This window comes from Bacillus rossius, chromosome 1, assembly GCF_032445375.1.
Source record: "Bacillus rossius redtenbacheri isolate Brsri chromosome 1, Brsri_v3, whole genome shotgun sequence".
Taxonomy (NCBI): domain Eukaryota; kingdom Metazoa; phylum Arthropoda; class Insecta; order Phasmatodea; family Bacillidae; genus Bacillus; species Bacillus rossius.
The window spans coordinates 159154625-159171780 of NC_086330.1; the positions used below are offsets into that span (position 1 = coordinate 159154625).

The 17156-nt window shown below is 33.4% G+C and overlaps 1 protein-coding gene across 2 annotated transcripts in view; it reads left to right on the plus strand.

Annotated features, from left to right (window-relative positions):
* Positions 1-17156, plus strand: part of LOC134546349 (CD109 antigen-like) — a 211467-nt gene that overhangs the window by 184354 nt on the left and 9957 nt on the right. For both annotated transcript variants that reach the window (XM_063389125.1, XM_063389124.1), the window contains exons 24-26: positions 677-829; positions 4680-4855; positions 6682-6850. In XM_063389125.1, coding sequence (XP_063245195.1) covers positions 677-829; positions 4680-4855; positions 6682-6850 — 498 coding nt within the window. The remainder of the gene's footprint in view (positions 1-676; positions 830-4679; positions 4856-6681; positions 6851-17156) is intronic.

Here is a 17156-nt window from a genome sequence, read left to right on the forward strand (position 1 = left end):
TTTCACTTGGTTAACATTAGTTAGGTCTGTCTTGCAATCAGGATAGAGAAATTTTGTGGGATCGTATACGTGACTACAGGAAAAAAATATTTGTTATTTATTGGTGGTGGTGGTATTGCTATAAAAAATTTATTTAAAAGGTGAGAATTTGTTGTGTGTGCTTGTTCAGTAGATCCAAATTTATTTCATTTATAACCGTTATGTAGCATTGATGTTGGTCATTCGTGGACAGAATTATTAATGGTATTTTACTGCAGTAAACGAAACAGCTGCGATCAGTAGGCATTTTGCATTTATGATGATTTTTTTCCTTCACATCATGGTAGATATGTTATCATTCACAATTGCACCATAGTTAAATTTTTACTGGCTAATATCATTGATACATGTAATAGTACGCTTAAAAGCAAGAAAAAAGTGCTGGAAAATAAAAACTGGCAAATGTCAACACCTGTACCTATGTGCTATTATTTTTACAGAAATCCTTAAAGGCTGTGTATATTTTTAGATAATTATGCAAGTACAGAATAAATATTTAATAGAAACTTGAAATATGGTCCCATGTCATGTTTTTAAAATTTTAGTGAGATGCTTATTTCAAATAACAAATATTTCTTTTTGTTATTGTCTGAATATGAAGGAGTGGAAGAAAGTATCGACAGCACAATTGTTTCAGGATACAGTGATTGCACTGACATCTCTGGCTAAGCTGGCCGAGCAGATTTCCTCGACCGCTGTCGACATCGGAGTGAGCTTCACGTTCCCGGGAGACAAACCCGTCATCATGAAAGTGAACAAAGCCAATTCAATGATACTGCAGAAACAATCAGTAAGTACAGTAGCATTTTTTCTACATTTTATAGTACGTATATTTCAAAAGCATTTGCACTTTTTATGATGGCCACAGTAATCAGCTGATTTGATGAGCAGGTAAAATAAGTGTTTAGAAGAACTGGTGCATGCTGCCACACGTGAGTCCGCCATCTTGATGACCACGTCTCTTGGGCGTAGCAGAAATATGAATGTGCATTGGACATTCAACCTGTTAAATTTTTTTTCAGTGATGAAGTATAACTATAAATAATAAAAAAAATTGGTATTATAGCAATTCTGTAAACTTGCTACAGATCATGTACAAACTATACAGATTCAAAAGAGATTTAATTGTTTAACGGTCACAAGTGTACCTAAATTCAGGGCAGTCATTAAGAACAGATAAATAGCAAACAAAAGCCCCTTTCCCATTTACATTTGTTGGTTTTGAATGATAAATAATAATTATACATCCAGTGAACAATTAAGAAAAAAAAAAAAATGTTTATATTGTATTGGGGACTAATTAATAACAAGTAGTGTTGGGCCAATTCCTAAAATATACAGATTCCAATTCCATTTACCATGTTTTTTCGCTTAATGGTCGCACGCGCGTAATCATTGCAACCATATTTTAGGCTGTCAAAATTGGGATAAAAAAAAACTTCTCGCGTAAACATCGCATGATGTTTTTGGTCCTGCTAGTAGATGCCGAGCGCTTTGTTTAGGTATCTTTTCCGTATAAAACGATGTATTTTAAAGTAGAAATCTAATATTTATTCGGTCATTACCACTTACTTAATAAATTAACGGAAAAATAGGACATTGTTTGACGTGTAAATTTTCTTTTAAAGACGTTTTTAAACAGTATTTCCTTTATCTGATTGCGTTACCGCGGCGTACCGCTTACAAAAATGTAGCCAGCGCATCATTCATTTTTGGTTATGTTGCTTCCCGTATAGAGCGCGCGCACGTAGTCGAATATCGATATCTCGCCGATTGGATGCAACGCGCGCTATCTGTCAGGCATCGAGTTAACTACATTTGATAGCCCGCATTCTTTCGTGGCAAGTGTGTACTACGACACGTTAGTTCACGTCAGATTCAAATCGCTTGCGTTCGCGTTACGAGTTTTGGTTTTTCTATTTAAGGTTGAAGAAAGTTTTTTGTTTAAGGAATTATTAATATAGATTGTTTGGGGTGCTCTTGTATACTCCACCTTTTTTCAAATAAACGTACTTTCCATAAACGTTATTTTTTATGAATAACTTTACCTAAAAAAATTTTTCTTTCCCGCATAATGGTCGCACCCCTACTTTTCAAACTTGATTTTAAAATAAAATGTGCGACGATTATACGAGAAAACACGGTAATTGATTCTTAAATTTAAAGTTCGATTCTTCAGATCCGATCCTAATTCCTTAAATTTTTTAATTACTACTACGTTCAACAGACTAATATACTCTAAAAAAAATATGTTAATGATTTCAAAAATATGATTGCATTGTTTCTTTTCCTACACACAAAATAACATTGTCGTAAGGGGGAAGGGGGTTCGAGTCTGCGTAAATAGAGATCCTGGGCGCCACCACGTAGATGGGCATGTGGACCTGGCTTTCGACTCTGTCCCTGGGCTGTGAGGTGGCCCATGGGGAGCTAGGCTCGATTTCTCCCTTTGCGGATACACTGGAACTTATCGGCCCGCTCTCAGCAGCAGGCACGCTATGTTATTGGCGAAGACAACTGTCAGTGGAATCTTGAGGTACTCCACACACCTCAGTCTCTGTACTGGAAAGCTCGTGGTTGAGAGATGAATACAAACGTGTCAGGGTGACTTTTCGGTTTTATTGGTGCAGTTCACGATATTGACAAGACTGAGTAATCACACAATGAAGAGTTGTTACGAATAAAATAGTTCAGTTTAAATGCTGACAAGGATACCGCGTGGCCTGGCCCCGAAAGTACAAAGACTGTCGTGCTATTTAAAACACTCCGGGGAGCTTTAAACATTAGGTAAAACTGTCTTCTGCCGGGGTAGGCCTCGAAAAAGAATAGAAAAGGTTAAAAGATACTTAACGATGGCCGATGTTACAGATCAGTAACGAGCAACAGGTTGAAGTCGATGAGGTGCGAAGATGCTTCCCACCCTGGCCGGCGAACGGAAGAGACTGCTAATTGGCCAGGGTGTCATGGTCGTAGGAAGTGGTGAATTTACAGTTAGTCGATTAATACAGCAAAGCAAATACACAATACATGTTTAAACCCTTCAAAAACTAAACATTATTTTAGGATTAATTACTACATATTATTACAATAATTTATTTATTAAGTTAATTATTTATAATGGCGAAGTCTTCACCGCTCAACTGAAGGTGTGTGCCGAAAGAGGTTGTGCATGGCACTGCCCCTTCCTCATAACTATCTGAAAACAATTACCCTGGGAAAAAATAGAAATAGTAAAAGAAAACCATACTTATTAATTTTACTAAATTATCAATGGTATGAGGCTATAACGCACGCTTTAACACAGCGCCTCTTGCTGGGTGGCCAAACACACGCACTCGTTGGCAGGAGGTTTGAAACCGAGGGTATCAGTGGGAGGAGAGGGGGTCGGAAAAAACGTGAGGCACATTGGGCTTAGGGAGGATGTAGCCCTGGTCAATGTCAACATTATATAAGGTTACATACTTTATAAAAGCATGTTCATTACTCTCAGTTACTGCTACCCTGAATTTCAGCAATCTAAGATATCTTAAGATGTAAACTAGAAATCATGTTGTAATTTCAAATTTTACAAACCTTACATTATCACATCAATGTATTATAGATTATAGAATAAAAGGAGTGTATGGTTAGGTTAAGAATTTTATTTTCACAATTAATACTGAACCAAAATTAATTAGGTATGTTAAAAATTAGTAATAAATAGCCATATTTCTTTATACGTATTTTCTTACATTGCGTAGAAAATTTATTTTGCAAACTTACAAAACAATGAAAGAATCTGTCATGGTCGATTCCAACACCAATGTATTCTGAATCCTAAGATTCTAGTGGAATTAAAGGAACTGACTCATCACTAATAACAAGTTTACATTGAACTAAAGTTTTAAAATTGAAAAACAAGATATTAAATTATTACACTTATTATATTGCATAAAAGTAGAATAGTTAATAGATAATAGGTTATGCAGAAGTTATGTTTATAATTCTTCACTTTAATTAGACTTTCAAAAAAAAAACAGTACGTATTTGGTTTCATAGTCGGAAATATTCAGAGTGAAATGGTATATAAATAAATATGTGCAAAAACAGCATTGTTTTTATTGCTTTGAAGAAAATGAGGCATTTAGTATTAAAATAGTGTTATTAAAATACCATCCTAAAAATGGAGATAAGCAACAATTAATCTAAAAATCTCTTACAAAATGTGTTTTTTTTATTGTCAATCCTTGCCTCTCTGTCAGCTTTCCTCACATTTCCCTATAAGTGCTGATTGGCAAAGACCATAATCTAATGTACATTCATTCAGCAGCACACCATCTCATGAATTTTTAGAGATGTGTTCAAACACATTGTATTCTTAGTCTCATCACAAAAACATTAACACATTGCTTGTTGGTAATAAGCTGTAAAACTTGCATCAATAAATCCTAATAGCACACAAATCTGTAACTTTCCTACATTTAACGAAAGCCATTCACCTTTATCTGTTATCAAAGCTTTATAAGACAGAAAAGTAGCATAACAATAAAATTTAAAATTGAAGTCCCAAAATGTGAAGTATTGAGGTGCTGGTTCTGTTTGCATGCATACAAGCAGAAGTGTCAGTGCAAAGTATGAGAAATGGAATGTTCTGCATGCAGCTTCCGGGAAAGGTGAGAACCGTGAACATCACAGCTGAAGGCACGGGGTTCGCCATCGTGCAGGTGTCATATCAGTACAACGTGAACGTGACAGGGGCGTGGCCCTTGTTCACGCTCGACCCTCAAGTGGACAGGAACTCTGACAGCAACCACCTCCAGCTCTCCATATGCTCAGGGTGCGTGGCACTTCACGATTACTCAGAGTAACAGTTCGTTTTTCTTACCAGTTTTGTGCTTTAGTTGGGTGGTTTAAAAATATTTAAGTTCCTAAAGTTTGCAGACAGTACCGTTGGCAGAAACAACCATTTTAGAAAGAAAAATAATGTGCATCATTCACTATGGTTGTGAATATGATGAGTAAAATCACAATGGCATTAGAAATTTGTGATTTAGAAAATGTGGCCCATGCTGCTTCACTAGCATCCCCCTTAGGAGAAAAAAAAAGAGATGTGAGAGTATGATTTCTTTGTTGTAAAACAGCATGATGAAGACTTGCCAAGTTTCTGCTCTGAACATAATCACTATCATTCTTGATGTTCTAAACTGGTTATATTTTGCAAATATTATATAAGTAAAAATACACAAAGTAATAGTTAGAGACCGGAAAAATTCGCGGATTCATTTCGTGATAGGCTGAAATTCGAACGTGTACAATTATGCTGGTTCTGCTATTGGCTCGCAGTTTAACTGGAGCTATCTGGGCCAATGAGAGACTATCGACCAAAGAAGCGTCGAATCACAAGCTACCCAGTTGAGACGCCTCACAATTTAGTACCCAATGAACACGCGTGTTTACTTGAGATGTGCAGAGGATAATGGAGGCTATCCTAGAGGTCATTGTATCCGCAAATTTTTCCGGTCCCTAGTAATAGTACATCTTAAAAAATTTGCGGTTCACAAATGTATCAAAGAGTTGAACAGTGTTTAGCTGCCACTTTACCACATATTCCCAGTTGGGTTGCTAGTGGTATGGCATATGGCCCATGTGGGTGTAAGAGTATTTGAAAAATATAAAATACTAGTGACCCTAATATAGCTTTTAATTGTAAACGTTCAAAAATCATTATAAAAAAATTAATTTGCTTTGAAAATAATACAAAAAATTGCCAAAAAAAAAAATTCTGTTGATTCAATCGCTACCAAACTTCACAGGATCACCCACTGGGCTAATCTGAAAATTGCCTGAACATTTAATCACAATCAGTTCAGCCGTTTTAGAGTCCGTAGTGAACATACATACACACATATATAAAGATAGATAGATAGATAGATTTGTGAATAATTTGATATTCCATTCAAATAAGAAAATAGGATTTGCAGAAGTTTTATAATTTTTAAGTTGAGATAACTGTTGCTCCCAAACAGAGACACATTTTTATCCCTACCTATCTCCCAATTATGTGCCTTTTCTCAGGGGGATGGAGAGCTATTAAAATGGAAATCCTTTTAAAACAACCATTTTAGTTGTATTTACTAAGGGTTGTCAAAATTTAACTGCGGATGCACGATACATGTATAAAAGAGCAAGAATCTACTAGTGAGACCACGTAAATTTTAAACTGCTGGACTCTAACTGCATATTCATTAAGTGTGAAAGAGAGAGCAAAACTAATTCTATTACAGATTTTGCAAAAAGAGCCTGGTATTTAAAAACATGCATAGGTAGGTATATACAATACGTTATTATATGTTTACTTTTTAAAAGTACTTCATAATTAATCTTGCTATTGCATAAGTAATTTTTAATTTTACAATTTTTCTTTTTGTTTAAAATGCAAGCGGTGGTGCTTAATTAACTTGCAAAATGATGCCAACATTGTTCCTATATACTGTATGTTCGGCAGGATGTTCTGACTGAACATTTGAAGTTTCATCTATGGATGGTCTAGATGGGTGTTTAATAATTTTATTGCTTTGTACTTGGTACCTTAATAATCTTATAAAAAAAATTCATATTTGAGTTACTAGGATTCCAGTCTGTAACCTAGTTGTTTGCATTCAGGTTTGTGTCGAGGAAGAGCAACGAGAGCAACATGGCTGTGATGGAAGTAGCCCTGCCGTCAGGTTTCACGGTTGACCTGGAGACCTTGCCGAGCCTTCAAGCATCTGAAAATGTGAAACGAGTCGAGACCAAGGATGGGGACACCACTGTCATGCTGTATTTTGACAAAGTCAGTGCTCCCAAATTTAATTTTTATATTAAGATACTGAACACAGTTTGTATGACAGATGCATGCCACAATCTCCACGTGCTCTTAGCGGGAAACTACATTTGTTAAGTACTTTTCAGATTGAATATGGTTGCAAGGGCTCCCAAAGATGGGAGCTGCCATGATATTTCCTAAACCAAATCTCCACTGGCAACCATCTCTAACCTGGAGCAAGTGGTGGACACTTACTATTGGTCTGGTACAACGCTTACACGACTACATCCATAAAACTACTACTTACTAGGGTTGGGTCGATTCAAAAACATTTTCGATTCAGATCCAAGTTTAGACATGCATTTAATAAACAGTTGACAAATTTAGGACACTATAACCTTAAAATCACATATTTATGTGTTTATTTAAGCTGTCACAAAATTGTATTATTATTTTAATTAATGATACTTGTGTAAATACTCTTAAATTTGGCAGTAGTTATAAAAAAAAATCAATGTTAACCTGTGGACTGATAAAAACTCAATTATAGCACCCAAGACTTCTGGCAAATTTGATCAATACCTTGATAAATCTGTAAACACACTGATAAATATTAATAAAAAAAGTAAAATATTTATGAATAAAACTATTTTGATAAGTCAAAAATTACTGGTTAAGTAGGGTGTAGACAGATTAGTTGGGCATTGGCAGATTAGATGGGTGAATGTTATTCCAATAGTGATGTGTCGGCCAATGCTGATAGATTATTAGGGCCGTCGACCGATGCCAATTTAGTTGGGGGAGTCAGCTTTTTAGTTGGATGAAAATTTATATCTAAAGAATTAACAAATCGAAAATGAAAACCAAAATTCAATTTTGTACTAGGCCTATAGGTAGAGCCAAGATTTTATGGTGTTATGAAAAAGGACTTTTCGTCATTAAGAATTGTGGATTTCGTCTTTATCGTCATAAAAAATTAAAACACATGTAATAACATGTACACACCTAGCAGAGCTGCCTTGATCAAATGCTTCAATAATTCGTGGTTAGAGACTTAAAATATGCACATTAAACAATACTATGTTGAGAGTACATAAAAAATTAACAACTAAAATATTTAGTATTCTTATGCAGGTAAGTACTGTTCCTGAGTTCAGGAGAGAGTCTAAATTAATTAAAATAGAAACTACAGTTAAACTTTTGTTCTATAAATGCAATATAATTAAGCTCAGGAAAAAGCCACCATTGTCAGCAGTTCAGCATTCTCTGGTTTTAGAGATCTTCTTCTGTCACTTACAACTACAGAATACTTAGAAAAAGATCTTTCTGAGTCCACATTCGTTGCAGGTATCCATATTAACTTTAAAGCAGCAGCTGCAAATTCAGGATAATCCGCTTTCATTTTGTTTACTTTATGGGCCCAACATTGTATGTGGTACATGTGGTCACCAAATACACCTTCAAGGGTACCAGCAGATTTTGTCATGTACCTGGCACTATCTGTAACATACGCAATTATGTTTTCTTCCTTGACTTCATATTTGTAGCATACATCAATCACTGCCCGAGAACAACAAACAGCATTTGCTGCATCAAGGACACAAGAAGCCCCTAAGATAACATCTTGTTCAGCACCTGGTTTCAGAATTTTAAACAAGATGTTGAAAACACAATTATTACTCTTGTCAGTGGTTTCATCTGCGAGTATGACCACATCTTGCCCCAAGAGCTGCTGCTTGATTTCCACTTCTTTTTTCTCTCTAAGTAGGGGAATGTACTTTTTCCTCATCCAATCCGCTGTTGGAAGATCACCAGCACCACTTACATGCTTCTGCATCCATGCAGTCAGCTTGCTGTTGTCAAGTTTCTCAAGAGGAATACCTGCAGCTACAAAGGCTTCAACAGTTTCGAGAACAAAATCTTCCTTTTGTTTTTTTGCGCATATTTGCGCCACTCCTGCTTCTGGGATAGAAAGCTGTCGTTTCAAAGTGCATGGGGATCGTTTAGCTTTTACATGTTTGTCGCTAATTATGTGCTTGTTTACCGTGTCCTTACGTTCATGCTCCAAACGGCAATTACAATATTTACAGAAAAGTATTTTTCCGTCACTGACATATAATCCCTCATTCTTAAACTCGTCAGCACGTGATGCCGCAGTAGCTTTATTTTTCGGCATGATTAAGAAATTTAGCTTTCATTTATGCACGTCATTTGTAAACAAAGCCCGGAGGTACCAAAAACTAGTATTTACTGAAGTTTTAGCGAAAAAATAAACCGCGGGAAGCCTACTTTTTACAGGCGAGAGAGCCATATACTCAACCCGAAGTAAAAGGTTAGGTTATGTCAGGTCAGTGAAATAAATGTTTTTATTTATTTTCCGGGAGGGTTGGGTAGGTAAGCGTTATTTAAAATATTTAATGACCGTAAAATAAATAAATCCTTGCAATATGGTGCTTTTTCATTAGCGATCGGAAAACTTCGATTATGTTACGATTTTGGCACTCTCGCCTGTGAAGTGTGAAATGAAAATGAAGGCTTCACGGTAAACTGCTTATTCAACAAGCACACAAAATTGCGTTACAGTGAAATTTCATTAAATATTAAGTGATCATTAAATATCAATGTTCGCTTTTATTTTATTTTCATACGTATTTATTTAATGAATGCAGTTTTTTTTCACGTGTATTTTTCAAAGGATACAGCAAACAAGGCGCTGAGATTTTTCACGTTGTTGTGTTTGTTAACTTGATAATTTTAAGTTTACGATCGTCAGTTGGTAATATTGCGTGATCTCTAGTGGCTAGATGCGTTTAAAAACTCTAACCTAACTCCGATAACGATCTTTTTTTGTTCGTGAAATCGTCAATTTTTGTGATATCTTGTAATTTTTTAAGATGAATAATTAACGCATTAAATAACCACCACACTGCAGTTGGATGACGACCATTTCTTCTACAAACAGATACGGAATTTTTGTCAATCAACCAATAGTCGGTAGTTAACGATTTAAATCAATATTGAGGTGTTTATTTGTGGTTAGAAAACATTTCGCATTTTTCGCGGTTTGGGATGAATTTCGCGTGAAAATTCGCGATTTCGCATAAAACCATATAATCTTGGCTCTACCTATAGGGGAAGAATCTACCAGCTTTTATTCCAAAACAATTGGATTCTTCATCAATTCCAATAGTATTGAAGGATTAAATTGGTTAATGCCTAATCATAATCAACTCTTACTACTAATCCAACCGATACCTATAAGGGAACTGATAACGTAGTAAATTATCCTAAAACAAAATTATTGTACTCCGCCGAATAATGTGAGCCATATACTGCTGGGAGAATAAACTGTGGCAAACCCCTTTTAATTAACTTTCTTCCTACATCTTCAGTTATCTTTAGTGTGAATATAAAAAAATCAGGAGAAGTCCTACAATAGCTCTCAGGCTGTGAAAATTGGTACTCTAAGTATACACTGCACAACATCAGTGATAATACTGACACCTTCATAATTTAGTCATCTAAATCACTTCAAAATACACTGCTGGTTAAATTAAATTGGCCATCACAAATAATCTTTCAAATTAGTAGCATCTATTTTCTTCTTGCTGTAACTACTCCCCCAGTTGTAAATTATCCACTTGGTTTGCCATAATACTAACTAGACATGGCACCTTCAACATGTAAAAAGCTTACTACAGAGCAATTTATGCAATACTCTGTCTTATGCAAATAAATGAATGGTTATAAAAAGAAAGCAATTAACAAGCCATAGGCCATGGCAATATCAAATTGCAAGAGAAGCAACTATATACACATGCAGAATAACAATAAGGAATATGACTCTCGTTACAATACCACCCAACCAACTTCTATAAAAGAGGGTACCCAAAATGAACCAGCACTGTGATGTTGTGCATTGTATACTTAGAGTACCAATTTTCACAGCCTGAGAGCTATTGTAGAACTTCTCATGAGTCGGTCTGCAAGTGGTCTCACCTGAAAATGAGTGTGGTTTCTCTGGCAGTGCTCTCGTGACACAAAAATAATTGCTGATCCTCACGAACAGCGTGCATCTGTTAAGTTTCCGCAAAGTAAAAAACAAAACTTCAAGTCACACTTTACTTGCTCATGAGAATCAGCTATTTTTTCATATCACGAGTGTACTAAAGAGAGACAAAGAATTACCAGAGAAACCACACTTGTCGTTTTCAGGTGACACCACTTGTCAGACTGACTAAGGAGATGTCCTATAACAGTTCCCAGACTGCAAAAACTAGTGCTACAAGTACATGATGCTATTATTTTTGGATCCTCCCCTCATAAATAGCTCTAACTTAAGATGCTGGGAACTATAGTGCACTAGATAAACAATTTAGTACTTTCAAATACATTCTTTGAGTTTCCTTTCAGCCATTTAGATGTTAAAGTAGGTATTTGTTCCTTATTGCATATCTACTTTAGTCAAAACTTTGAAATGCAAAACTTCCCAACGAAAAAAAACATTTTTTGGTAATTTACTAATTTTTACACTTTCAAATCACAAACACATTCACACTGCTTACTTTATTTTAATTTTTAACGTTAAGGCTAAGATCCTTAGTTTTGCAGCCTCCAAGAAAATTATTTCTGCCATGAATATCGTAGTAGATAAAAAATATATAAACGGCAGAATTGTAAACAAAACTTTAAATTTTGTAAATATGATGATTAAAATTTTCTCAAAAAATGCTTTCTTATTTAATTTTAATTTTCAAATTTTAAAAACTAAATATTAGGTATATATTTAAACGGTAAACGGCTGTTACTTTGCACACAACTTAAAGGAGGTACAATGAACAATTCTGCCGTATAATTTTTTTAATACAACGTACAGAATTTAAATAATCTGAGTACAAAATATTGTGATTTAACTGTCACTTGCCGCTCATGAAAGGAACGAGTTCAACAGTTTGCCGCTAGAGCTCCGATTAGTTCCGAGTTTACTCACTAGATGCCTCGAATATCGCAGGAGTTCAGGCGGGAATATTACCGCTTCGAAACGGTCAAAACACAACACTAGTATCAGCAATAGTAATAAATGAATTGAAAACCGTCTCACGTTGTCGACAATTTCTATAGATATATTTGTCATCTTCTCAGTGATGTAAATTATAATTAATATGCTTCTCTTGTGACAAATTTATTCATAGAATATTTTTGATTTAAAATCATCTAACTACAATTACTGAATTGTTTTAGTAGATAGAGATTTACTATAATAGTTGGGCGCCTTAAAAAAAACTTATTTTGGAAATACTGAAGTGCTAAATATGATATCTAACCTGTTTCGTTTACGGGCATCTACGTGAACGTCGCAAATTACATTTATTACAACCTTATTTCACATATTATCTTAGTGACTTCATTATGTATTTTGATATGACTCTTTACCGTAACACATGAATGAATCCTGCAATCACGGTGTATTAAAATAATAGCAAACATATAATAATATAACTTCCAAAATAAATTTAATTTATTATTTATACTTCTATTCAAGACAAATATATAATGTTTAAGATTTTATTAGAATATTTCAATAATTATTGTAAAAAAATTGATTTGCAAAATGACAATGATTTTGTATAAATTAATTTAATTATATTTCTTTAGTTATAATTTATTTAATTATGTTTCTTTAATTATATTTGTACCTCGACTTTAGCTCTGGTAGTATGGGCTATACCTCTGGGTGTAATGTTACATAAATGAGTTATGATAAAAATATTAATAGATGTTTAAAAAAAATTAGTAACTGAAGGACCAGCCGCCTATGGCAACTTCCTCCCGTAATGATTTAGTTATGTATATAACGATACAAAAAATAGGGACAATCTCTCGATGCTGTCGTTCAAGTATGGTTAACTAAAGGTCGTTTAAAATTACTTTTGGTTTTTAACAATGGATTTTTCACTACCCAAGCATTTATTTTATCACTAACCTTGAGCATTTTCGTTAGTTACACAAGTTCGTTAGAAACGCAATTACAAGGCAGTGGCGATTTTTTTTTTTTTGCATCTGGGGTCATGTAAAATTATGTTTTAAAACAAATATTGGCCAAAAAGAATTATATATTTTTCAATTTAACTTCCGCTACATTATTTGCAACTATAAATGATCATAGAAACATAAGTTCCACGTGCGCGCACACACGCACGCATATGTATACATGTAAATACTTTTGAACAAGTGAAATGAGGAGTTTTAGCAAATAAAAATTCAGGTAATTTTCCAAAATACAATTTTAAAGACCTTTATACTGTGTTCTTACATTTGCAGTTAGATTTATTTAAATTCTTTGGCAAATATTACAATTTAAAAACTTTTTTAAGTATTTCCCGTAATTTTTTTAGGTAATTTTATTTGTGTTACAAGAAACCGAAGACCTTGCTGAAGTAAAATTATTATGTATATAAAATGTGTTTAAATGGGTGTGTAATACTTCGATGAAATTGATACAGAATTATATGAAATAAAATTATATTGTTTTACCAGCCTTTGAGCTATCTAGTTTACGTGAAATTGTTATAATTAAACTTTAGGGCCTAAATTTTGAATTGCTCGAATATGCAAAAAGTAGTTCCCTCGCTCACATACTGGCCAATACAAATTCCAACCCACTACCAAAAGGGCTGGAAACTTGAAATTTGGGTCGCAGCCTCAATGAGGAAATTCGGAAAAGTACCAATTTTTATTTTCTAATTATTAAAAAAATAAAATTAAGAAATAGGCACGCACCTTTAAAATCGGTGTATACCTTCTTTCGGAAGAACGCTGTTGCAGAAATTATTGTTTACTTCTCATGCTTGTACAAATTGAACAGTACTGTAAATGTATTTGATGACATTAGCAATAATAAGTTATTAGCTGATATTGAATACAAACAATTTTTTTCGTGACCAAAAAAAATAAGGTTCTCTGCTTGGCGAGTGATAAAATTATACTAATGTCAAAAATATGTTATCGGGAAAAAATAAATGAAGTTATTTTATACCACTGATTCACTACCCATAAAATCCAACTGCAAAGTCTTTGCAACTGGTATCACACACAAGAAATATAAAACATATTCGTGCTTCATTTTGTATAAAAAATAAAACACATATCATATAATATCGGGAGACAGCCTTGAAAATCGTGCATATCACCAACATGGCCAATCAGACTCATAGTAATGTTTACGATGGCAATATTTTCGGGGTAGTTTTACGCTCAAAATTAATACAAAACCAAATCAGCAATCCTTGTATGATCATTTATAATACTACAAAAAATCTTCCATTTCCTTCGAATTGTATTGAGCACTAAAATATAGATTTACTTTTGGCCCAGATTTTATTTGAAGATACTCTGTACAGTTCCGCTTGTTTGCATTGTTTATTTATCAGGTTTAAATCATGGCCAAATTAATTGAAGTGTAACACAAATTATTTATATATGTGTGTCTGGTTTGGAATCAGTATGATGTACTGAAAAACTATGTCCTATCAGTGTAATGAATGGTTGTACCCTTATAACCGTTGAATATTTATGAAACATTTTATTTCTTTGGTTTTTAAAGCCGCAGACTTGTATTTTATTTATTTCATTTAGACAACAACATGCGTCCGTGTTTTCTACATGGCACGCTCTGTAATATTTTGAATATTATAGTAATTTTGGCTTTTTAAAATCTGTGATTTATGTGCAGTAGATTAATTTGTAATTTTTTATAATTTCTTTTTCAAATTTATTATAATAAACACATATTCCATTATTGGAATTCGTTCAGAATGGGTATCACAAGACTACAAAAACTATTCTCCTGCATAAGAAAGGTGATAATACCAGTAAAGAAAATTATTGTCCGAGATCAATTACGGCTTATATCTAGGGACATCTGTATTTCGCGAATACATTTCGTGTCAAGGTATTTTACAAAACACTGTAGATTTTTCTTCTAATTATTGGCTGTGGTCGGTGAAGGCTGTTTTCCCGCACTTGACGGGGCCAATGAGGACGTAGTTACCGTACTGCTGCACGCCCGCAATTCGCCAAACCTCTAAGAAAAAAACTACAGTTATGTGTGAAATAGCCTGACACGACATGTATTCGCTTTATACATGTGTCCTTACTTATATCGAAAAATATTTGAACATTGCATGATAATTTTAAATATGAAAAGTACAAAATACTTTCAAATGTTATACATGGTTTTATATCAACTCTAAGCAGTAAAACATATACTGCTTATTTTCTACAAATTATATCTATACACGGCAACTGATTATGAATCACTTGAGTTTTTTTATAAAGCATCTAAGCCCTTGACTGTATAAATATATTGTTGGATAAATTAACTAAACTAGGAATACTATACAATGCACAAAAACAGAAGAGTTTGATCTTAATGACATAAAGCATAAGCTATCTATTTAGCACAGCCTGAATAATTCATTCCCTATTGTCAAGACTAAAATTTAAAAAAACCCGCGAAAGAATCAGTATAAAATAACTATCTCATTATCTTTGCGGGTAACTCAAACATCATACAAACAATACGAAATATTCTTAAACGCAAGAAAGCATATTTTAAACACTGTAAATAACTTAGATTTTAAATCAAAGGATAATAATCAGTCTGTAAAATTTAGTTTTAACGATGAGTTGGAAACAGAACATCAAACATATATCATAGGTGTTACTGCCAACAGAGAACTCTCGCAAACAATACAATTACTTACTGCGCAACCTGCAAGCTCCGGTACCTTCTGTAAAAAAAAATATATGTATGTAAAACTTTTCCGGAAGTCGTACCACGGTAACGACTGATATATGAAGTCTTACTTCTAAATCTACTTATCTAGAGAACAAATTGTATTACATTATGTTCATAAAATTAACACCTTTATACTAACAGAAGTTTGCTCTTTTATTCATTTTTTTAGTTACGTGATAATTTATTTTGAGTTATAAAGGAATCCAACTTGAACAGTAAAAAAGAAAGGCTTTTAATGAACAAACCAACTAAGTCATTATAGATAACTGTTCAAACCATATAAGATTCATCCTGTTACATACATTTTTATATTTATATACATCTAATGTATAAACAAATCTGAAAAAAAGGCAATAAATTCAGATTGACTTCATTATCGAAATAGAATAAAACACAAAATACACTTGCAGAGAACCACCAAATATATTGCGTAAGTGTTTCTGAAATGGAGTTAAACTTTAAAATTGCCTTTATTATTTCAAAAAAATAATTGAAAACTCCAAGCAAATGTAAGAACACGTCTTCTAGATATAATGGAAGATTATAATGCCGTGTCCGAATTCGCCTGAAGAATATACTTGTAGATACTTTGGAAGTGACTTCGCAAGGCTGTCAGAAATGGACGTGAAGTATGCTATGCAATACGCAAGTAAATGAATCTGTGTAATTCTCGCGTACTTCCAGTTGAAAATACGTCTTCATTTGAAAAAAAATTTGGTCATATTTTATATATCATTTAAATAATTTAAGAGGTCGTAAAATAAATATCATTTATTTTGTATTTTACTGGTATCAATAAATAAATTGACAAAATTAATTTATGGATGTTTAAAACGAAGTTTCAACAAACACATGTATATATTTAGCCTACCGATCGTTACTACAAAACAAAAGTACAATAATAATGTAAGATGCCTTAAATTCACGTGACAGCGATGAAGTGTTAAAAGAAAGGACTAATTTCACATGTGTTTAAAAATAAAATCCAAACATCCTTTTCGGCTGGCTAAACATTGAACATATCCGGATTCGTCAAAGGCAAGTGAAGTACGCAAGGTTGTAAACATGTAACTGCATTACTTTCTGATTAATTTTAATAAAATTATGCATACCTCCAAAAAATTGTTCAGTTAAAATTAGTATTGTATTGGTTTTTGTATTAAAATATAATGTATACCGGGTATATTTTTATTGTGTTTTAAGGTTTGTTGACTTTTGTACCTCATGTACTTTTGGTGAAAAGTGAAAATGTAATTATGTAGGTATTATTTATTATCAGGGCCCAAAGCATAACTTTATGTTCGTTGGCCGAAAATGAATTGAAGTTATACTTGTATATCTAAGAAAAAATATTTGTATTTTGTATGAATGTAAGTATTTTATTATCTAAATTTTTATTACTTACAAATATTTTGTACTCATAATATCTAGTTTCTATTTGTCTTAAGACATAATCAAATTATACACTCAGCAAAAAATATTTATTGGTTCGCAATTTTTCATTGTTACAATATTTTAAAATGTAAATTTGCT